Source organism: Archocentrus centrarchus, chromosome 14, assembly GCF_007364275.1.
Source record: "Archocentrus centrarchus isolate MPI-CPG fArcCen1 chromosome 14, fArcCen1, whole genome shotgun sequence".
Lineage (NCBI taxonomy): Eukaryota > Metazoa > Chordata > Actinopteri > Cichliformes > Cichlidae > Archocentrus > Archocentrus centrarchus.
In genome coordinates, this window is record NC_044359.1 from 31,207,903 (window position 1) to 31,231,656 (window position 23,754).

The 23,754-nt window shown below is 40.9% G+C and overlaps 3 protein-coding genes across 4 annotated transcripts; 1 reads left to right on the forward strand and 2 right to left on the reverse strand.

Annotated features, from left to right (window-relative positions):
- Positions 1-1,241: 1,241 nt before the first annotated feature.
- On the forward strand, positions 1,242-3,042 carry trarg1b (trafficking regulator of GLUT4 (SLC2A4) 1b). 2 transcript variants are annotated; one of them, XM_030746740.1, is made up of 3 exons: positions 1,242-1,896; positions 2,044-2,170; positions 2,253-3,042. In XM_030746740.1, exons 1-3 carry the CDS (start codon positions 1,498-1,500, stop codon positions 2,264-2,266), a joined length of 540 nt encoding a protein of 179 aa, XP_030602600.1. In that variant the 5' UTR covers positions 1,242-1,497; the 3' UTR covers positions 2,267-3,042. The 2 variants fall into 2 exon arrangements, with proteins under 2 accessions (XP_030602600.1, XP_030602599.1); XM_030746739.1 differs by lacking the exon at positions 2,253-3,042 and having other exon boundaries at positions 2,044-2,240.
- Positions 3,043-3,155: 113 nt separating this feature from the next.
- On the reverse strand, positions 3,156-15,674 carry LOC115792251 (Golgi SNAP receptor complex member 1-like). The gene is made up of 9 exons (XM_030746720.1): positions 15,586-15,674; positions 13,520-13,643; positions 13,143-13,218; positions 12,720-12,827; positions 11,920-12,011; positions 9,636-9,710; positions 5,012-5,041; positions 4,698-4,780; positions 3,156-3,585 (listed from the first exon to the last, which is right to left on the reverse strand). The coding sequence occupies exons 1-9, from the start codon at positions 15,626-15,628 to the stop codon at positions 3,461-3,463; spliced, it is 756 nt and encodes a 251-aa protein (XP_030602580.1). The 5' UTR covers positions 15,629-15,674; the 3' UTR covers positions 3,156-3,460.
- Positions 15,675-17,758: 2,084 nt separating this feature from the next.
- Positions 17,759-19,723, reverse strand: cryba1b (crystallin, beta A1b). Its single transcript, XM_030746738.1, has 6 exons — positions 19,682-19,723; positions 19,235-19,296; positions 19,005-19,123; positions 18,736-18,877; positions 18,502-18,644; positions 17,759-18,415 (listed from the first exon to the last, which is right to left on the reverse strand). The coding sequence occupies exons 2-6, from the start codon at positions 19,271-19,273 to the stop codon at positions 18,268-18,270; spliced, it is 591 nt and encodes a 196-aa protein (XP_030602598.1). The 5' UTR covers positions 19,274-19,296; positions 19,682-19,723; the 3' UTR covers positions 17,759-18,267.
- Between the last annotated feature and the right edge of the window lie 4,031 nt (positions 19,724-23,754).

Below are 23,754 nucleotides of genomic sequence, written 5' to 3' on the forward strand. Positions count from 1 at the left end.
GGCTCCTACCCAATAAGAGCACAGTATCCATAATAAGTGAAGTGTTTGCACTTTTAAATAGTTCTGCTGAAAGCTATAAAAGCAAAAGCACTTGCTGAGGCATTGTTAATTGTACTTGCATAAAGGATATGAACACTTCTAGACTTCTTGACAGGGACACGTAAATGCGAGCACATCACCCCTGTTCTTGCTTCTCTACACTGGCTGCCTGTCTATTTTAGGATTAATTTTAAAATTTTATTGTTTGCTTTTAAAGTTTTAAGTGGCATGGCCCCCACATACCTAACAGATCTCTTACACACATACACCCCACAAAGGTCCCTCAGGTCGGCTGACCAGCTACTTCTTGCTGTCCCCAAGTCGAGACTGAAATACAGGGGTGACCGAGCTTTTTCTGTGGTGGCGCCTAAACTATGGAATGGGTTGCCCCTCTATGTTAGGCTGGCCCCAACACTAGAGGTCTTTAAATCTCGTTTAAAAACACACCTTTTCTCTAAGGCGTTTCAAAATATCAGTCTCTAGTTAGTTTGAGTCATTTTGGGAACTGTTTTTATATTTTTATTTAGTACTCCTTTTATGGTTTATCCTTTTAAATTATTATTATTTTTTTAAGTGTTTATTTTTTGTGCTGTATTGTATTGCTGTGTTTTATCTGGGAAGTGCTTTGTTCAACTTTGTTGTCTTTTAAAGCGCTCTATAAATAAAGTTGGATTGGATTGGATTGGATTGGACTGATCAAAAACAACTTAATTGATGAATGATTGATAGAGTCACACATTAAACCGGGCATAAGATGTGAGAAATTAAATAACTACTTTATTGTGCTCATGTGTGTTATTTTCTCAATTAAGCAGGAAAAGCGAAATTTGGGGAGCTCCGTGTAGGGATGCCGTTTAATATAGCAGAATCGAACCAGAGTCTGAGTCAGTAGGTCGTGCATGTACCAAGAGGCTTGAGGTTCAATGTCCGCCCTATTCCGTCTCCACTCATCTCCCTCCCTCACACACTCTGTGTGGTGTCCTATATGCTGATCCAACTGCTGCCCCCGCGCGTAAATGGAAAGCTTTTACGCACCGCGCGCGTTCACTTCAAAACGGGTTTAATTGTTGTTTTTGCACTGTCACACGCATCGCCTGGTGCATAAGTAGGCCCCAGCATTAGGGATGTGCTGTGGAAGAGCAGGGGATGCGGTAATACCTCACTACATAATACAGGGGGGTGGGGGTAAGAGGCAAGGCGTGCGTACGGATGCTCACCGCCAACTAAACGCGCGAGGCTTAGACATCAATAACATCTCGCTCATCAATAAGAAATTTTGATGGAGTTAGACTGCTTAATTAAATAGGTTGCCTTTACGCTAGCTGAATTTATAAACTTTAATCTGATGACCCCCAATGGACAAGATCTGAAGGAAGAACTCTTCAGCATCTCCATCCCTAGGAAAGCGGCTCGGCCAGACAGAGAATCGGACTTGGAGATCATTCTTATCTTTCGGTAATGGCTATTAACACTGATGCTGCCTTTGGGAAAAGCGCCCTTGGAGAGAGGGAAGTTTCTAACCCCACCGGCTTCCAGGACACGGAGAAGCTCCTGAGCACAGCAACCACCGAGCCCTCCGGGCAGAGTAACATCAAACCATCCGACTCTTTCTCCCTCAACATCAGAGGGAGCATCCGCTCCCTGGACGCGGACCAGAACGGACACAGATCGCCGCTTAAATCGGGCTCCGTTGGGGAGCTGGCCCCACCCAGATCTTCGTCCCGGCTTTTCCTGGGCCCGTTGCCCTCTCAGGTACCAACCGGCTCCGAACCCCCGAGTTACCTCTGGCTCGCAGTACTGTCCTGTTTCTGCCCCGGCTGGCCGCTCAATATATGCGCCTTGTGGTATGCAAATGTGGTGAGTGCTGTATTTAGTTTTTACTTTATTCATGTACATATTTTCCCCGGACTTCAAGTCACACAGTATATTCGTTTTCCAGGTGTTTTGCTACTATATTGCTGTTAAATAATTAATGTTTGATCTCCTCCTTCCATTTCCCGTTAGTCGAGGTCTGTTCTCCAGACAGGGGATAATGAGGGAGCAAGGAAGTATGGGCGTCTATCTATGCTACTCAGCGCCCTGGCAATGGTGCTGGGTGTGGCTGTAATCATCTTCACAGTGTTTACAATAGGTATGCAAGAAACACATAGAACACACACACAGAAATCTCAGTGCAACTCCGTGTAACTTTTCTTCTGTCTGTTGTCTCTCAGAGATGCAGAAATGAACTGTGGGATGGAAGCAGTCTTCTTTAAAGTCATCTCAAATTTGCACAGAAAAAAAAAAAGGAGAAAGGATATCAACTTGAAGATGAAAAAGCACAAAAAAGACAAAGAAGCTCCAGTATAACTTTTTTTTTTTCTTTTGGTTTTTGTTTTTCTGCTGTGGACTTTAAAAAAAAAAAAAAAGAAAGTCCGGGACATTTCTATTTTTCTGGCTACACTCGTGTCCAATAACGTCAGAAACTCAGGACCTGAGGAAGAAAGATGAAGACTGCACTACTGTGTCGGACTGTCAGTAACTATATTCTCATAGTCCAAACTAGCGGTGCTCTCCTGCCTTACACACTGGATAAAACTACAATTTGCTAATTAAAAAAAACCAAAAAAACAAATGCCCTCGTGAAGTGAGTGGATGGCTTATCAAACACAACAACAAATACAAAAGATTGAATACAAAGGCATCAGTGCACCTCTAGTCCATAATGTTGCCACTGCCTGCCCTGTTTCTCAAAAGATCTGCAGCAAAATACAAATTAACTTTTCCTTCTGTTGGACTCAAGACTTTTGTGGCTGTAGGATGACACATAAGCTGTTTTTGTACATTGTTTACATGAATTTTAAGCACGTCTATGTATCACAACAATGCCTTTCTGCAGTCATAGTGTGATATCTTGCTTTGTGTGCTGACATAACTGAACTGACTCCTGTTCGGACTCTACTGAACCTCATTATGTTTACAATATATTGCAAGATATGAACGGGGCTGCTGCCCCCCTGTATGCACCGATCTTGGCACTCTGATGTTCATGTTTATACATTTATACTGTATGAATGGTTTACTGTGCCATAGTTCTGCATGTCTGAAATAAACTTGAATAAGCATGACCAACCTGAAAGTGAGTTTGTCACTTTTATTTAACAAAATATGACAATGATATTACACAATCACAATGGAAGGTTACTTTGTGAAATTATAAAGAGTTCAAATTCCAACAGGATACAAGCAGCAATATACAAATTCCCGGACGCCCCTTAATTCACAAAATAAATAAACTCTCCACTCTTAGAGATGATATCATTTCTTTTCAATGTTAAATTGTTTTTGTGTCAGGTAGAGTACATATGAAAGAATAAAAACCATCATGGAAACACTTGGTCTGAGTTAGAATAAGGTTTTTTTTTTGTCAGTTGACGGAGAATCAGTGGAAAGTGTAGAGCAGCAGGAGTATGGTGCAGACGCCGATCACCACACCCAGAATTAAAGAGTCCCGCCTCTTGCGCAAATTGATTTTCTGGATGAGACTGTTGATGGCGGGGAAGCGATCTGAGGGGCGGGGTAGTGTGGTGAAGGAAAATAATTAAGATCCAAGCAGGGTTTCCCTTCTTTGCAGTACGTAAATAAGAGACAAAGACCAGCAGGAAACAAGCGTCAGCAAGGCTCCAAATATAAATGGAGTCCAGTGGTGCAGCTCAGAGTCTCCAAACCTTTTTTCTCTCATATTAACCCACAGGATGGCCGGATAGAGGCAAGACCTTACACTTAAAGTTATTCATCTTCCCCTTAATAAATGAAATCATTTAAAAACTGAGTTTTGTATTTACTCAGGATATCTTCATCTTATATTTAAAAATTTTTGATGAGCTGAAACATTTAAGCGTGACAAGTATGCAAAAAATGAGAAATCTGGATGAGGGCAAATACTTTTTTCACAGCACTGTAACTGCTGTCTGATTTATAAACACAGACAGATCGCTGGCACGCTGTAATCACTCTGAGACAGTCGAGCCCGACTCGTCTGAAGTGCATCTCTTTGCAATAGGGGATCTGACTCACCTGGTTGACAGCTGGTTGTATTCTAGTTATATTCTTACATTTAAAAAAAGTTGTCAAGCACCTGTTATTTGCAGTTAAATCTGCATCGGGTGGCAACTATTTCTGCTTCTAATCTAATCTGTGAGGTTCTGGCTGGACTAACGTGAATGTCTGCGTATACAGACGGCAACAGACTTGTGATTTTGATCGATTTATCACAGGTACTCGCTGTATTGTCAGAGATTGCATGTAATTGCCAACTTCACACCATTCAATTGCAAACTGATCACAGACTGACTCAGTCTTATTACCATTTTATTCCCCCCCAGACCTGCTTTGAAGACGGCAGCTGAGTGCAAGTGGCTGCAGACGTGGTTCCTGTCTTCAAAGGCAACAAGATCACAAGTTCATTGTCACAATAATGTTGGTCGTGCTGCCGTCTCCAACCACCGTTTTTCCCTAGTGTGACTTTTATATGCACCACCCAGGGTACTCCAACTCCTGATTAGGAATCACTGGTGGAGTTTTGTGGTTGACTGTGCAACACGGAGAACTGGCATTTTTATTTTAAAGTCAGGTCTGGAGAAAAATAAGAGGAGTGATTTCCAACGATAAAAGGATACTGGCCAAAGTTGTGACCCTGGTTTGAATGGACTTCAACATCCCACGCTGAAATGTGATGTTCTCTTTGGTAGCCATGGCGATACTGCAGGGAGACACACAATTAGGGATTAGTGGCGGCACGAAAAGAAGCACACACAACAGTCATCCTCACAGGATCACATTAAGCTTGTTTCAGCTAATAAGCTAAAAGTAGGGCGGTCCTGAAGTCTGTTTTAATAGACTGAAATGTGCTGCGTTTGCTTGTGATATGCACGCGCTGAGTGAGAGTAAAGCAAGAGAGAAGGAGAGTGAATGCAGCAATAATGGAGCTTACCTTATTGCGCTGTCAATAAGGCTGTCTGAGCTGTGAACATAGGATAAAAAAAAAAACAAGAGAAAAAAAGTAAGTTAGCCATCATCAGTAGTGTTAAAGATTTAAACTTCCTAAAATAACCTCTGATCATTTCAAATGTGCTATACATGAAGAGTTACAGTATTGTATAACAAGAGTCAGAGGAAGCCTGTGCCATGAAACCACACAGCCCGATGGGTCTATTATCACAAGAGAAGCACTTCATCCGACTCCTGCGAGAGAGGACAAAGTGCTGCTTAATGGGTGATTTTTGGGAAAGTCCATTAAGAGGTATAAAATTTCAGCTTTGAACATATGGATATATAAATCTTGGGATCTGATCCCTGATTTGCTGGTGGCACATGTAAAGAAGGCATAGAGATACAGTCAACACAACATACACGCAGAGAAGGGCTTGCATTATCGGCTAAGATAAGTGATGGGCAGAAAAAAGTCTGGGGCTGAGCAGAGCATATAAAGGCAGCTGTGTGCATCCTGTCAGACTTCACTGGAGACCAAAAATCAATACTGTGCTTTATACTTCCTCCATCTATTCATCCACCTCTCCCACCATCTATCTGCTGCCGTCCTCGGCTTTTTCAGATGATCCTTTATTAGCTGGCACAGTCAGAGGTGAGGCAGCTTCGTGTTTAGCAGACCCCACTTCTCTTTCTTTACTTATCTTCTTATTATATAAGCATGTATATAATACTATTTTCTGCCCAATAACCCCCCCCACACACACACACACACCCACACTCACACACTTTGTCTTTTTCCATCACCTATAAATATGTACACAAATATGAAATATGAATGCAACTAGACATGGTTCCAATCAGATTAGTCTAACTTTTTCCAGTGCTTCAGATAAGGTGTCAAAATTATTATTTTTTTTTTACCAACCCATTTTCTGTGGAAATAAGTGGAACCATTCAAAACTAAACAAATGAATGGACAGGCAGACAAAAAAAAAAAGCCAGCCAACCAAGCAACCGACCAACGAAGGAAGAAGCCAACGAACAAACCCATGAATGAAAGAACCACCTATCCATCCATCCATCCATCCATCCATCCATACACAGAACGACAGGTAAATCGACAGCTTCATTTTCATGCTTAGCTCCCTCCTCACCAAAACACACTGGCACCAATCCATCTGCTCCACTCTCCCATTACTTGTAAGCAAGACCCTGTGATACTTAGGAAAACTCCTATGATGTTGACACGATGAAGGGAACAGTTGATTCTGCACGGCTACTGAGGCCCCATCCTGGAGCCAGGCTGGAGCAGGGGCTTTAGGGTGTGCACCTGGCAGCTGGGCCTTAGCCAATGGGGCCTGTCCAGGCAAAGCCTGAAAGCGCCACATGAATGCGCCCTTCTGGGGACCTACCACCCACATGAACGGCCATAGGTTTCGGTACATTGTGGATTAGGTGGCGGTCAGGCACAGAAACCCTGGCAGTCCAATCCCCAGCTTCCTAAATTGGCTATAGCGACATGGAACGTCACCTCTATGAACCACATGTAGGACTCTCCTTATCACAGATATGATCACACATCAAGCACAGCAATGTTTGCTTACGTTAAACTTCCAACTCAGTCTCGACTCCCATCTCTATATGTGACATTGCCTACCTCTGCCTCGTGTCTCCATCTTTTATATTTTCTTGTTACATTAGTCTAACATGATGGAACAAAACACACACCCAAAGAACCACAAAAGTAGCAATTAATTTCCATTCTGAACTGCAGGACTCCAATGTTTCTCCAATGCTTCTGACAAGGCGTGAAAATTAATTTCTGAAAGACATTCTGCGTATTTTTTCTTAAAACTGAGCACTAGCAAATTAGCGACTGGCCAAACTGACTCCCTAATGCAGCCCTTGACGTGTCAATGTGGATTTTACAACAATATTTTTTTTCATAATTTTCCCTCAAGCTTTAGGTCCATCTATCTACATAATAGCATGAAAAACATCTGATAACACTGGCAATGAAAACAAATGCTCAATTTGAAAAGACTGGTGCTGATCCTGTGTTCAATGTTAGAGACAAGTTTAACTCCTGGATTTTTATATTGAGAGTCTGGACTGTCTGGAGAGTATTAATAGACTGTTTTCGCTCATGTCTGCTCCTCCACAGGTGATAGAGGAGAAAACGTTTCTCTGGGTAAAATCAGCAACATTCGTGTACCTGAAACAAACCATTGATGCACTGGAGGAAAAAATAACTACACTGTGACAGCAGGTGGGTTATTTTTTCCTCATATGGCTGATAAGGTGTTTAAAGTAGGTGGTTTATTTATGAATCATGTTCAGTGATCACTGCAGCACACATCTCAGCACATTTCTGCTTTCAACAGGACAAACTGCAGCCAAGTCCAATACTGGCATTGTCAATAATGTTACTGCTGGCAACAACTCAGGATCACTTGGCCCGGGGAAGTGTATTAAAATTAGCTGAGGTACTCATCACATACAACACATTCTTGAAAGCGTGTTAATATTTTCCTATAAATGGTTCAGTTCTTTTTATTTGAACTTGCCCTCCCTGTTTCTCCAACTTTCTCTAAAGTTTAAAAAATAAAACATAAATCCAAACCTTTTTTGGACTTTCCACTTCCTGCTCGCTAACCAGCTGTGCTGTTCTCTGCAATCACAATGCTGATGCACAAGTTTTGGTTCATTGTTGCTGCAAACAAGTTTCAGGTTACTGTGAGAATGCAAATTCGTGACTGATGAAGGGTTTGTGGTTTGAGACTGAAAGCACTGTATCATGCATTTTGGCTGTTAATTTAAAAAAAAATTTTATAAGTGCATATTGCTATGTGTCATGTATAACAATCTACGTTATGTACTCTGGCAGTTCTTTCAGATTCAGATTTTTGTAGTGTAAATTGTTTTATGTACATTAAATTGCATTTTTGATGGTTTTTTTAATAGTGCAGATTTTAGTTGAAAGAATAACACTTATAAAGTAAAGAGATGTCCATGAAACCTTTTGAGAATCAGCTAAATATAAATGTTCTGTGTCCCCTGAACTGAATCTCGACTGATGCTGCAGGCCAGAAAGAAAACCCCTTCAAACTCTGTGGGTTTGTTTTGCCGAACATACAAAGCTGACTCGAGTGCGTAAACTCAGCAGAGACCCCCAATAAGAAGCCATTACAAGTTAGTTAACACTGAGTTCTTGGTTATGCTCATGTAACAGGGCGTGGAAGCCATTTTGGATCCACTGCCACAGGAAACACCAGCAGTGTGAGTTTATATGCATTTTTTGGTTTATTCTACACAGGAGTCAAAGTAAATATTGGAAATCTTTCAGCCTAAACATGAACCAGGAAGTAAAATACTTGCCTCCTCAATATCACAGCTTAGTAAAGTACTGTAGCTTATCTTGATGTTTACCTTAATTGATTCAGCATTAGCAGTCAAGTTTCTCCAAATCAATCCATGTTTTTACACTGAATGCAACAAAGCTGATTAAACATTTACAGTAGTCCTCTTCTATTTATTATTTTTGACGGTAGTCAAATGCCAGAGGCACGTAAACAGTGGGTCCTTTGTTTTTTTGTTATTTTCTGACATTAAAACCTGTAACACCACCTTTAGGAATAACCTGAAGTAATAGTTTCTGTATGACTTCATCAGACTCTCACATTGTTGTGGACAGATTTTGTCCCACTCTTCTTTACAGTGTTGCTCCATTGCTTTGAGGTTCAGACTCTTGCCCAAGGATACTTTGGCATGCAGACTGGAGCAGCCAGGGATTGAACCACTAACTTTCTGATGAGTAGATGACCGACTCTACCTGCTGAGCTACAGTCACCCCACACCCACTGATGATCAGTCAGTCAAATGCATTTTGAGTAGCAGCACCTGGCTGATAATTGCCCTCTTAATTCCTATGGAAGCAGTAAGGGTGTACTTAGCAGAGCCACATAAATTTTATAATAACAGAAAGTAATATTGTTGCACTCAGTCTTGGCCAGCACCCACTATTAAAAGTCAAAAAAGTCACTGGGGCATTCTTGATAAAAAAAAAACATTTTGTTCTCTCCACCCCCCCCCCCCCCCCACCCCCCCCACCCCTCTTTATTTTGATGACCCAGCAGTTACACAACACGTTGTTGCAACTCACTCTGAAACCTGTTTATCACCACAGCTCCTGAAGTGAAGTCACGAGAAAGTGTGCAGACAAAGCCACGGTACAGTGACTACCATTATGTCCTGGAAAGTACTGACATGGATATGTGCACAAACATCCCACCACACACCAACACAAGCAAGACACGTTTTGAAATAAAGTCTGTGCCGGTCTGATTTCATAATTTATAAACAGATCAGTGTTTTTTTTTTTAAATAAATAAAATAGAGCTGAACAGAAAACTATAACTCCAATCAGGAAGTGTCTGAGATGATGAAGTCATTTTTTATTACATCAGTGGAAATACCGCAGACACACCATAGAGGGAAAAACTTCACCTAAAGAATTCAAACCCTCACATAAAGTGGCTGCAAACACACGAGGAATTCTGGACATAGTCCTCGGCATCCTTGTGATAAGTGTTATTTAAAATGATTTTCTTAAAGATATGTCTTACTTTCTTAGATGCTCGTGCTCCTTCAGGAAGAGCTCTGTCCTTCTGTTGTTCACCCCTGAGCTGCTCTTATAGGACCTGAGCAAGAAAAGGTACCAAATGTTGGTGAATCAGACTGAATGATGGTGGATCTGTACTTCATTCTCGCACTGGCACCAGATTAGCACTGAAAATAATGTGATTGGTTAAGCAGGTGGTTAAATAGCGCCGACAAAAAGATCACCAAAGTTATTACAATGGGAACATGAATCTGGCTCATTTCATGGCGATACATCCAAGAGCTGTTTAGACAATGTATCACCAGTGCTTCAGTCTGGATACTGATGTACTTCCTGCGTTACAGCTTCTAAGTGCTTAACCCATAGCTCCATCCTCCATCTCTTAGTTACACCACCCCATCTCTGTTTGGACTGATAATCTTTTTAATCCATCATCTATTTTCCGTTCAGTTGGCCCACTCCTTTTACTGTTTTTCCACACCTCTCATCTCAGTGGGAATAAATAAAATTCACTCTCATCATTTTGGCAATCAATCAATGTCAAATCAGGACAAAGTCTCTTCCCCTCTTTCTGACCGTCTTGCTCTTCCTCTCCTCCACTGAAAAAGTATTTCTCTGTATGAGGCAGGCCAGATGTAACCACTCTCCCTCAGTTCTGGCTCAATGGAAGCCTTGTGGTTTGATTTACTGTAGAAGGCACTTAGGAAGGAGATCCCCAGAGAAAGAGAAAAACACAGACAGATACAGAGAGGAAGAGGGAGGATGGCTAATAAGAGGAGGTGTCCCTTATTAGAGGATGAAACATGATAGAATAGTGGAGTATTAAAGGGAAAGGGGAAATCAGAAACTAAACGGACATCTCTGCCTCCTGCTGGTCAGGGCTAACATCAAAAGACGAGGAGGGGAGGGAGCAGAAAAGTGAGTCATAAAGGAAGAAAAGATGAAAATGTAAGACACGATGCAGAACTGGAGCATATTTGAGTGAATTTGTGATGCATTTTTAGAACATTTTGGGACAAATGAGTGACAAAAGAAATGACAGGAATGGCCCATTAAAGCTAAAAATAACAGAACTACTGACAACTTATTGTTATAATCAATATCCACGAGGAGTCACATTTGTCACCGAGTTTGTCCACAAAGCACCAACACAACACATGCTTTATACTTGAAGCTAAAAAGATGAAACTGCAATAATTCATTTCCATAAGCAAAAAATTCAGCGTTCTTCGTCTCCAGCTTCTCGAACCTTAGAAATTGATGCACTTGATCTGAGTGCATCAATTTGCTCTGGCAATACACAACGGGCAATTGAAAATATTTTTAGACATTTTTGAGAGCAAACAACTAATCAAATAAAGGAAAATAAAAAACGATTAACAGTCACACATTTGAACTAAAGCAGAGAATAATTTATACAGAATGACTTTCAAATTGATCAAGTGCAAAATAAAAAAAAAGATAAATTGTAGCAATCATAAAACTTTTGCCACTAGATGTTGCATCCTAATTCGTTCACTATGAGAGTTACTGGGGGTTTAACCCTTTACCAGCATACTTTGATGACAAATGATACTTTAAATCTACACATTTCAAAATGACACATCAGACTCTTCCAACTGAAAACTCTCACTACACAAATGATAAAAGGATTACTTTATCAATCAAGACAACAAATCTACACACAAAAAAACATCGATAAAAGAGTAAAAATAGAAGATGTAGCCCTGCTGGCTGTTGCTGGGTGAGGTCAGTTGCAAAGAGGGTGCTGCACCAAAGCAGTGACTGCACTCAGTGATTGCTTTGGTTGCTAACAGATTATTGCGGTCACCTTTATTTAGTGTGGGAGACGCCGGCTTGTCTCCAAACACTCGCCAGCTACTTGCAGAGCGTTAGTGAAACTTGAAAGTGTGACGCGAATAAAAAACATTCACCACGTAAAGTAAAAGTTGTGCGTTACTGTTGCAATCGACACATGTCTAAAGGTTCAACTTTTACTTTGAAGGCAAAGCAAGTGTTTGCAAGTAAACCATGTCATCCATATAAACTATGGGTGACCACAGCAGCACCGTATACCTCTTTGTGACCCATTTCACCTAGCGACTGCCAGCAAACACTCACCACCCTGTTGGATAACCAGCTCGTACCTTGCAACCAGTAGTTACCAGGGGGTCGCTGACCAGCTTCGAGGCCTGTGTGACTGCGGCTTCACTCACTAACATTTGTCATGTTGTATTTGCTGAGAATATAAAGTGTCTTTTATTTATTAGAGATGAAAGAGAACTCACTCAATGTCTCTGTGAACTGAGCCCAGAAGGTCCTCTCGCTCTCGCAGGCTGTAGAAGTTGCTTTTGGTTTTGTGGAACTCGTGAGTGTAATCCTAGAAAATAACACATAATCAACCGTAGTCAACATGACATGACATAAAATAGCAGAACTGGAATTCACCAGGAAAAAATGCAACACAAATGTAGCATCTTCAACGTGCTGTGAATGTTATAATAATCATATGATCACTCAGAGACCTGAAAAAATTGTGAGATTATTGAATTAAAAAAAAAACAAACAGATTTATTTGAACTTTAACTGAATTATAATTAATTACAATCAAAGTGTGTTTGTGTGTGTGTGTGTGTGTGTGTGTGTGTGTGTGGGGGGGGGGGGGGTTCTAGAAATGATCATGGAGAAACAGAATGCAGCACAATTTCACTGTTTTTATGACTGCTGGAAGACAAAATAGTAATCCATACATGCATTTTCGTTCATTTATGCAGTTCAGGGTTGTGGGTGGGCTGGAGCCTATCCCAGCTGGGCAAGAGGGCCGATACATAGAGACAGACAACAATTCACAATTGCATTCACACCTGCAGTCAATTTAGAATTACCAGTTCTAACCCCATGCACGTCTTTGGACTCTGGGAAGAAGCCCGAGACACGGAACACTGAAACATTGAAACTCCACACAGAAAGGCCCCCAGAGGCGACAGAGTTAACCACCGCACCACCCTGCTGCCTCACAAAACTGTAGATGAAATTAAAGTTAGATTAATTCCACAGCCCTACAACATAGCAAAGGACGTGTATGTACCTGTAAAATGTCTCTATGTCTTTGTAAGGTGTGCATCAATGCTGCGTTATGTGACGAAGCTCCAGGGGTGTTAGTGTATTCTGCCATTCTGTCATTGACTGCTGTAAGCTGCAAAAAAGGATAAAATTAATATCAAGTAGACACAGAAGCAAGAAGACCTTTTAGGAGGTAAAGGGGTTGCAAAAATAGCCCAGCACAATTTGAATAAACAGGCAGGACTATAATATATTAGACAACTCTAAAACCATAAAAAAAAAATATATAAATAATATAACGCATACACTTCATGGCTAACAGTCCATCCAACTCTAAATAAACAGCTATCCTTCCATCATAAAAACCCAGAAAAATAAAAGAAACCCTAAAAACCATTTGAACTGTGCCGTATGTGACCATACTGTATGCATGTGACTTTTAGCTCACTTTGGCTAAGAGCTGCTCCAGCTCAGTCGTCATGGCCACAAGCATATTGTCGTGAGATGAGCCCAGAGAATCAGACCTGATTTCAGGAGACAGAACAGATGTTCAAGCTCATTTTTCATATCTGACAAAATGTAACGTGTAAAGAGTGGTGGCGTTAACGAATGAAAATGGCATTTATGAAAAGCTTTCAAAACATGTTGCTCATAAAATGAAACATTATCTGTTCAGTAGAAATGTGAAAAAGACGTTTTAAATGCAAAACATCAACAATGGTATCATCTAAAGACTCTGCAAGCACAAAGATATTTTAATATCCATTCAGATTTCATTTGAGTTAGGGTACATTTTTAAAGTGAAGGAGTGAGCGCGATGCTGACCTGCTCCGCTGGTCTTGGCTGCTGCTACTGCTGCTGCTGCTGCTGTAGCTGGTGCAAAGCTTACTGAAGGAGACCAGCTTGAGGTCCAGCTCATTCTCCAACTGTCTGGCCTGTTTACGCAAATCTGATGGAAAAAAATCAGAGAAACATTAAGGGCAAGAAAAAGTGGGTCATTCGGGTCATTCCATGGATAACCAGAATGTCAGTAAAGCAGAAGCTCATCCGGGTCATACTCAATCACCATTCAGGGGTTTTTGTAATGTGTGAAGTACAGATAGACAGTGGTAAGTTTTCTCATCGTGGGTTGGCTGTATTGCACAAACAAATGTGAATTAAAATCCACTTCAAGTCAAGGAGGCTCACAGTCAGTCACATCCAGGACAAATTTAAACCGTTTCAGTAAAATCTTATTGAAATACTGAGTAACAATTTTTGTGAAACTAGAAAGGTGCACGTTAAACAATAAATCTGACCTTGAGCACAGTTTGGTTGAAGACCCATGAGGTGATCACTGTGTGCAAGTTTCACTAAAATCTGACCAATACTGTAGGAGGAGCAGCGATCCTTGTGTATTGTGGAAGGATGGACGGACAACAGAGGCCTCGCCATGACAGAATCAGGTCTTTGTTGTTTAATAACGTTAGCATATCTAGTGAAGCCGTGTAAAATTTTACCCTTTTGAGCCCTCATAACTTCATAAGTACAGGAAAAAATAGATAAACGTTTAAGGGTTGAGAATATTATAAATACATGGCCAGTATCATGTTCATAAAAAGCATGAAAATATGTGAACACATCAGCATGTCACACCATGTACCATATTACTAATGCTAGCATAACGGTGACAGGAAGGGACCAACCACGCCTTCCTGACAAAGGTCTATTTAAAGCTTTCGGATCATTTAGTACTTCGTGAACTTATTTCTTTATCATTTTGTGCATAAAAATTATTCAACACTGAGAATCTTATATTAACAACACTGCTAAATGATTTTAATTGAATTCAGCACATCTAGAACAAGAATTAAATTTAAAATTAGAATTTAAAATGTCACTGCTACATTTGGTTGCTGAAGGCATTAAGCATAGAGCCAGAGAAAGTCAGGTGTTTTAAGATGGCAGAGGCACATTAAATTATACTATTTGGGTCACACTATTGCAGCAGGATTGGGTATTTTAATTTCTGATTAATACATTTAATTCCTGTAAATAGTGTCAACACGAATGAATGAAATGTTTATTTTAAATTGTGTCATTAGCCAGCTCCTACAAGACACCCCAAATTAATATATGACTGAAGTACAGTGTACTAGATTTCCAAACAACAAACAAAACTTTTAAAAAAACAACAGCTTCCACAATAAAATCCACAGACTATCATCCTACAGTGGTTCTTAAGCTGTGGGGTGAAAACAGACTGAGTAAATATGAGTTTTGTAGAGAAAATAAACTAAAAGGGGTGCGCTCATGATCGTGTACTGACCTTTGTTCCATATAAATGTAACTTTAATAATTTTTTATTGTAAGGGATGTTTAAGATAGCATCCACAAACAGCTAATGAAATGCATACTACTACAGGTAGATTGTTTTTCATATTAATTTGAACATTATAACACATTCACTTTCGACTTCAGCCAAATGAAATGAAATAAATCACTGACAGTTATTACATCATGAAAGCCTAATCTGATTAACAGGGTACCTGACTTCATGGTCAATAATGAATGACAATGGGTGTAAACAACATTTAACTTGTTTGCACTTAGTGATCCCTGAGTTTTGGTTCCTTCAACTTGTCTGTAAACAGGTAGTATAGGGTGAAACAGACGGGTTTACACACACTTTGTCAGCCTGTAAGCTGCCTGGAGGAAGTAAAGTGACTTTTGAACTACGGCAGCCAAGACGCTAACAGGTTAGCTCGCTAAATCCGGCTAAAAAACACGTCCTCACCGCGGGTATCACAAAGTTTCTGAATGTGACGGAACATGCTGAATGCAGTTAACCTGGACAATAAAAGTCATACGTGCTGGCAGCTGTTTTTAGTAGATACGTCACCATTATTTACCTTCCCAGTAGTTGCTGCTTGCTGCCATGTTTGTTGTTGACATGTCATCATCAGCCGTCAAGTAGACACAGTTGTCGCACTTGTGTTTCCCAGGCACAGCGGCCTCTAGTGGTTTCCGGCCGCGTGTGGCTTCATGAGGTTACTATTTTGCTCATGAGGTAAGCCTCAGTGGTGGTAGAGCTTTCACTGGTGTAGTTGGAATGCTAAAATAACTTGAAAAATCCTGCATCCTCTTTGTTAGTTAAGTAAACGTACAAAATCTTAATGCTGAAATATAAACCAGTGAGTAGGCCTAACAATAAATAGGTGTACTTGGTGTTTAGAATCAGAATCAGAAATGCTTCATTGATCCCAGAGGGAAATTTCAGACCTATTTATTGGGGTACTACACTTAAATATACTTAAATAAGCACAACCCAAGCTTAAATAAGTTTACTCAAGGGCTTACATAGGCTACAGCAGGTTCTTGTACTTAACTTGACTGCAGGATTAACAGATTTCCTTCTTTAAATGGGATTGCTGAGCATTCCTTCTCTTCCTGTCCCACATATCAAGACAATGTCTGGCTTTATGCCCAATGCAATGTGAAGGGAAGGCTTTTTATTATAGTCAAATGAAAGTTAGTCTGTCTAATGCTGTACCCAGTGAAAGTTACAAGTCACTTAAAAGTCACAAGCTGAAAATCTACAGAGAATGGTCCCAAAACAGAGAAAATATCCAGTCTGGGTGAAAGTGTCTTGTTGGTGCCTGAGGTCAGACTGCTTCAAGCTGATAGGAAGGCAACATTAACTCAAACTTGTTGAAACCAAGGTATGCATACAACCATCTCTGAATGCACAACATGTTGAACCTTAAAGCAGATGGGCCACAGAAGACCACACCGGGTGTCACTCCTGTCAGCTAAGAACAGGAAACCGAAGCTACGTTTCACACAGGCTCACCAAAACTGGCAGAAGATTGAAAAAAATTGTTGTCTGGTCTGATGAGTCTCAATTTCTGGCATAAACAACATGAAAGAACAGCTCCATCCTGCCTCGTATTAAGGGCTGCTGCTGGTGTAATGGTGTGGGGGATATTTTCTTGGCAAACTTTGGGCCACAGCTGAGCATAATTTTAACAACACAGCCTACCCGAGTATTGTTGCTGACCATGTCCATCCCTTTATGACCACAGGGTACCCATCTTCTGATGGCTGCTTCCAGCAGGATAACGTGCCATGTCCCAAAGCTCAAATCATCTCAAACTGGCTTGTGGAACATGACAGTGAGTTCACTGCACTCAAATGGATTCCACAGTCACCAGATCTCAATCCAATAGAGCTCCTTTGGTATGTGGAGGAACAGAAGATTCACAGCATTGATGTACAGCTGACAAATCTGCAACAACTGTGTGACACTATCATGTCAACATGGACCAAAATCTCTGAGGACTGTTTCCAGCACATTGTTGACTTAAAGGATGGATGGATGGATGGATGGATGGAGCTAATTAAAGAACTGCTTCAGAATCTAAGTCTTATACAAAGTAAATCTCATGTCAGCCTTTCTTATCAAACCTCACTTTAACTAATCACATGGACTTCTCCCTGATCAGTCGATGGGATCCTCATATTTAAATGTTTTTTATATTCTCCACAGATGCGGCTCATGGCAGCACTTAATTTAATCCTCCTTAGTTTGGTTTATTCATCCTTCTTACTCAGATTTTAGCAGGGCATTTCATCCTGTTGAACTTTATTAAATGATAAACTGTTTGGTGGTTCAGATGGTTCAGTATTTATGCAGTATAACAGGCCCAACAGAAATGCAGCTGATGTGGGTGTCAGCATTTTCATTTAACTAACTTTAAAATAGATTTTTTTAAATGCCTGATTCTTCACTAATAGACTGCTCTTTCACGACATGTTTACTTGAATTTTGTAGACCAGGTTTTTTGCATTGTAAATTGTGGATACCCTGCACCCCGCTTCATAAGCCTCATATATTTAGTATCCTCTAAACTTTGTGAGACATGCTTATTAGAATTAAGTTTGGCGGATCTGTGTTTGCCTCTGGGATAATAAGATGATGCTGTTTTTGCAGACTGGTTTTCATGAGTTAAAATGTTGCTGGTCCCCAGTGGTGTGGGAACAAAAACAAAACAAACACAGATGTGACTGAGATATGTGTCAGCATTGTGATTCTCTGTCTTTTTGCTCATTCTCTTTATTCATTGTCTTGAACATGGGCAGTAATGGATATCACAGTAACAGCAAGACTGGTGGTTGGGTTGATGTAGAAGACAATGACGATGATGATGATGATGATGATGATGATGATAATGATAATGATGCCAACAATGGTGAAAAAGAGCAAAAAACTCTGAGGTGCTTTTGCATTTCTGCAGCCTCAGCAGATGACACTTTTCTTTCACAATGATTCAACTTTTTCTCTCATTTCTGTCATTCCTATTTTCTGTCTTTCTTACATCGTTCATTTCTGTTGTGATGTTTCCTTTAAGAAAAAAAAAAAAAGTGCTATGAACAACTGACGTCAGTAACCACCTGAAGTCCAGTCCCGGATCCTGCTTTGACTGATGGAGGTTTGCGGGACGGGAGGAAGAGAAGGAGGGATGGAAGCACAGGAGGAAGAGGGAGAAGGGGTGGAGAGATAAGGAGGCCTAAAGAAAGAAAGAGCTCCCCTCTTAGTGCTGGATCCTCCTGATGGACTGAATCTGAGGAGTCTGGGCATGGGAGCCAAATTCACGGTAACACTTGTACTCTCCTCCGCGACAGTCACACTCCATGATGTACTGGTGGCCACGGTAGCCAGGGTACTGGTAGCACACAAAGCTGCAGGAAAACACACACAATTGAATTAGCCAATGCTTTCCACTCACTGTGTGTTGGAAGTTGTTTCTCAGGTGTGTGAAACTTACGCTCCACTTTGAATCTGCATGGATCCAACCTCGTTGTTCATCCAGCCCATGGCCTGCAGGGAGGGGTAGTCATCACACAGCTCAAACTGACGCCCCATCATGTTCTCCATCTCAAAGATGGTCATGCGAGACTCCTTGTGGTTCTGTGCAAATGAGGAAAAAGACGGCTCAGCAGAATTTGACAATAAACTGATGTCCGCTAAGGGCTGTTAAAATGTCCTATGTAAAACCTACAGCACAGCAGATGGGCCTGAAGGAGATCATTCTCTCAATGCGGTAGGAGTTGCTGCCACTGTAGGCCTCAAAGCGAGGGTAGTCTCCCTTCTCCAGGACAAACTGCTGGCCACAGAAGCTGGAGTGCTCATAGCCCACCCAGCTGAAGAAGAAAAACGATTAGTGCACTCTCTAAACCATCCAAACTCTAAAGAAAAGATGGGCCATTCTAATTTCTTTAAACAGTTCGAGGGCTTCCAAAAGGTAGAGGAAGCTTGCTGGATACATACGCGCCACACTCCACCTTCAGGGAGCGGATGTTCTCCATCCCACACTCCATGATGTTCTGGCAGCTGGCGGTAAACTCCATACGCCTGCCCTGGAAGTACTCCTGATCATACACAGTGATCTGCAAACACAAAAGGGTGGATGGAAAACAGCCTGAATCAAATACTGCTGTACATAATCGGGCACTAAAACTTGTGCTGCTGCTTGCAGTGCGAAGTGTTAAGCTACTTACCTTCCAAGGGCCCATGGGCATGGGGTTTGTCAAAGCCATGTTGTCTTCTTTTTCAGCAGTACCTGTGAGGGGAAAATGCACAGACAGTCAGGAAAGGATGGAAGAAATTTCTAAAAAAAAAAACCAGAACCTGTGCTGTAGCTTTCCCTCAGGCCTGCAGCTCACTGTTTACTGTGCCACAAATTCAAAGCCCAGGTTTCTCACGTCAGACTAAGCTGTAAGCCTTGAGCCTCACGCTTACACCTCTTTGTTGTTTTCACCTGGTGTTTTAAAATGATTCCCTCATATCATAGCTGAGGTAATAAAACAAGCTACACTGGACTCCTTCTATTCACATAAGACCACCTGTTGTTAGTTGAACTATTGCATTAGAGGCCCACCCTACATCATGTCCATAGATTGGGAAACTGTGCTGTATTGGTAACAACTTTAACTAGTTGGACCTACCCAAGCTGGTGAGCTGTGTGTCGCAGGGTTCCACTGAACAGTGTGCAGAGACAGTGTATTTGAGGGGTATATATACACCCACGGGTGTCAGGGGCCGGGGGGCAAGCATGCCTGGACTCATGTCAGCACTTTGCTTTGGACTCCATTGTTTAGCCACAGAGGGGTTAACACACAGACACACAGTGATTCATGCAAACACAAAGAGGACCCACAGCTATACTGCGTTACATACACCTCTGTGGCAAATCTATATGATTGGGGGGGGGGGGGGCACAGTGTGGCTTTCCACACGAGTATGTGGGTCTATTATCAGAAAGGCCTATGTGAAAATGCAGTTCAGTGGTGAAATACTTTATGTAGCTGTTTTCATTGATTTTCAAAGTGATGATGCAAGTGTGGAGGATTATGAGAAGTCGTTTTCAGTTGTTATTTACACTCTTTTCTTAATGATACTGTAACACATATGTGATCAAACTTGCCAGCTGATAAAAGTGATTTTCAGACACAATTTGAAACGATAAATAATCTTCTGCACGCCGCAGTAACCTATCAGAAGCCAAGCGATATTTTCTTTGATATCAAACGATATCTCTGAGTCATTTCTTAATTGCCTTAATTGAACCAGTCTAGCTCTGTAATAGACTTGCAGCCTGCCCGGGGTGTACTTCGCCTCTTTCCCCTATAACAGCTGAAATAGGTTCCAGACTCACACTCCCACTTAGCTGAAGAAATTTGGGACACTAAAAGATAATACAATAACTGTACTTATACAATATTTTTCATCTGCTTTCCAACTCAATAAAGGTTTATCTATATATGTATTACTACTGTATGACTCATAGTTGCGTGTGTGAGTATTTCTACACTGTCATTATTATTACAAGTGCAACATGTTGATCAACGTTTCAACATTTTGTTGGTCAAGACTCAGATCAGTTGTTAGTCTTCACCCTGTGCTGGCTACATTGAAAGTGCTCTTCAGCAGTAATCTAACTGACCCTCTTTTGATGATGGACACAAACTGGATCAATGATACGATTGCTGGATTTGAAACAGGAAGGCGTTAGCCTCGCTGGAAAGCTAGAAATCACAGAAAAGGCTGCAGACCTTGAAGGTTGTTTGGGTACACGTGTTTACAAAGACTAAACAAGCTCTCCGGTTAACTGTTTCTACTTTGTGATTTTTGTGTAAGTCGTAAATGTCAGTACTGCTTTCTATTTTTAGAAAATCTGTAAGACTGAATAAATCAACAATAAAGGTTAGCCCAGGGCAGTGGCACCAGTTGAAAGGCCCGATTGGCAGGTGTGGCAGTGCTTTGGCATTGACTGGTAAGTTGGAACTGGAAGCATTGCTTCCAGATGGCTGTGTGCAGTTGGGTATTATAACACACGGAAAATATTGTGCGACTTGATCAAAAGAAGAAGCAGTCAGTCTGTTATTTCTAATACTTTTATTCTTTCCATTAATCAAAGCATACAAATGTTACTTAAACACATCTTCTTTTTTTTTACTCTATATTATTTATTCAAAGTGCCTGAATTAAAAGTTGTTTTTACATTATTTGTTGTTCATTGTGTCATTAAAAAAGAGAATAACACAGAGTGAAAACAGAGCGAGCAGCTGGTAGCGTTCACCCTCCTCTCTCCTCTTGCTGCACTGAACAATAAACATTTAGAAATGGCTTACTGAGGTCAGCACATTGCCCAGACTCTCTGTCTATGTGTGTGTGTGTGTGTGTGTGTGTGTGTGTGTGTGTGTGTGTATGCATTCATGTGGATGTCTATGTAATTTGCCTGATTAAGCCCACAACAGAACAAAAGCACAAGAGAGCGATACATGTGCACTTTTACACATAATATCCCAATAAGATCATTTCCGTGAGCACATTCCTGATCAGGATGGATTTATTGAGGACTGAATGTAAGACAGGACGCGCATGTATGAACATGTGTGCATGTGTTTCTGCTGATGATAGCAGCTGCAGCTCAGACTTGACAAAGAGACAAGCAAACTCAGCAGGCTGATGTGAAGAGCCCGCAGTGTCCATATAGTTGACTCTGTGCATACACACAGATATCAAAACCTCAGCTTCTTCTGTGCGTTCACTAGACTCGAAAACCACCTGCTGTCAGATGCCCTGCAGCACATGCAGCCTCCCTCAAAGATTCACACTTAAACAGCCCCACAAACACCCTGCATACTGAATGCTAACTATAACGAAGGAAGAAAACACCTAGAAATCTGCTTTGATGTCTCTTTAGTAAAAACCTGCACCTATAACATATTTATCTGAGCGGGGTTTTTGTAAATCCTGGATATTTTAAATTGGAAGTAATTTCATTCCACTCAGGTGAATCTTAAAACATAAAAATCTGTATTAGAAAATGGGTGTGCAGTGAATTCTGACTGCCTCTAGGGTGCAACATCTCCACATAAACCCTGAGTTTAAAGGTCTTTTATAATTATTATTAACTTTACACCATTAACAACCCATCACATTTGCATGTGTGAAAAACTGCTGCTCCTCCTCATGAATATGACATCTGTTATACTCTGAAAATGTGCAGGTCTCCGTACTGGCATTTTTATTGTTGGTGTTGTTACTGCCGTTACAGTTGGTTTGGCACTGTTATCATCACACACAGTGCCACTGCAGAGCTGTGATGGATAGTCATGTGTGACTGAGATCTCCAGAGAGTCACGCAGAGGCTTTACATGAATCAGTAGAGAGTGAAAGAGAGACAGAAATAGGATTAAACTTGCCCATTTCCATTCTGGTTTCCGCTCACCTTCTCCAGCTGCTTTTCAAACATCTCATTTAGCTGGTGGGGGGTTGTTTTGTTTTTAGCTGTAAAGTTCTGACAAATTGCAGCCCATTGGAGCCTCATTTGATGCTAAAACGTAATACACTTAATGCAGAGTGAGGTGAATTATTGGGGTCTAACTGCAAGACATGCACAAGTGGAAGAAGTATTTGCGCCATTTCTTAAATAAAACTATAAAAGGCACACTATTAAAACATTCTTGTAGTAGATCTTTGCCTACATAACACAAATGAAGTAGTGGCAAAAGCAGAATGTCATAAGCAGGTGCTTAATTTTCAGTGGCGAAAGGAGGACTAGTCAGCTAATGTACAGTAAAAACTACTGGAAGTAGCTGAGTATTCAGTAAACTCAGAAAAAAAATTAGGGAATCAAAGTGAAGAAAGAAGATGGAAAACTAGTTTAGGTTTTTTTTTTTTTTTCTGAGACCGGAGCTGTCTTCTGTGTTGCACTTATAAGTTCTCCTAGCTATTTGGGATTATGGACCTAATAAGCATAAAAACTAGTAACCAGTTTTTCTTTTTAAAGTGTGTTATCAAACGAGAAATTTTTTGTTTTGTTTTGTCTTTTAGATAATAAAGTAACCATTGTTTAATAAAGTCTAAAACACTTTGTTAAGAAAAGCGCAATATAAGATGCAGAAAAGCCTAAATATAATACCCTCGTATGAGGACAGTTTGTTTCAACTGCTGGTTTAATCTAAAGCGACCAATTTTGAAAGCAAAAATGTGCATCGAAAAGTTCACAGTCGTCGTGTCTCTGCTGCAAATGCAGACAAAGTGGGACAAAGAGCATAAAATGAAATGATTTGTTCTTAATCAGCCTGCTTTGCTGGAGGAAGCTTTTAGTTGATTTCCAGTTGGCATGCAAGCAAAAAAATAAAAATGCATTGTGTTGCACATTTATTAATTTTTATTGTTTATTAATGAATATTTAATATGAGCAAATTAAGTTACTAATTAGCCATTTTCCGCAAAACAGCAGCCAAACACAGGCCTGCTGCTCGGCTAATATTCCTCCTACGTCTTCAGCAGATATTTCAGCTCACGCGCTGCAAATATCGGGGGTGTTTTGTATTAATCAGCTGTTTGTCACGGTGATTGCTGCGCGCACTGCTCGGTTGTAGCGCAGACTGTGCGCAGAAGCACCAGCCCCTTTCTGCGCCACTGAAACTGCCCCCCCCCCCCCCCCCCCCCGCCCCCCCCAACGGTAACAGCCATCTGTCGCCTCTTTTAATTTCAAACCCAGCAG

What these genes read in the sequence shown, in the direction of transcription:
- trarg1b (XM_030746739.1), top strand. Translation starts at nt 1,498, where the DNA reads ATGGCTATTAACACTGATGCTGCCTTTGGGAAAAGCGCCCTTGGAGAG. An exon ending in CCTTGTGGTATGCAAATGTG is followed by an intron (nt 1,897 to 2,043) that starts GTGAGTGCTGTA and finishes ATTTCCCGTTAG; the next exon opens with TCGAGGTCTGTTCTCCAGAC.
- LOC115792251 (XM_030746720.1), bottom strand. Translation starts at nt 15,628, where the DNA reads ATGTCAACAACAAACATGGCAGCAAGCAGCAACTACTGGGAAG. An exon ending in AGCCAAGACCAGCGGAGCAG is followed by an intron (nt 13,219 to 13,519) that starts GTCAGCATCGCG and finishes TCCTGAAATCAG; the next exon opens with GTCTGATTCTCTGGGCTCAT. An exon ending in CTTATTGACAGCGCAATAAG is followed by an intron (nt 4,781 to 5,011) that starts GTAAGCTCCATT and finishes GTCTCCCTGCAG; the next exon opens with TATCGCCATGGCTACCAAAG.
- cryba1b (XM_030746738.1), bottom strand. Translation starts at nt 19,273, where the DNA reads ATGGCTTTGACAAACCCCATGCCCATGGGCCCTTGGAAG. An exon ending in TCAGGCCCATCTGCTGTGCT is followed by an intron (nt 18,645 to 18,735) that starts GTAGGTTTTACA and finishes TCATTTGCACAG; the next exon opens with AACCACAAGGAGTCTCGCAT. An exon ending in ATGCAGATTCAAAGTGGAGC is followed by an intron (nt 18,416 to 18,501) that starts GTAAGTTTCACA and finishes GTTTTCCTGCAG; the next exon opens with CTTTGTGTGCTACCAGTACC.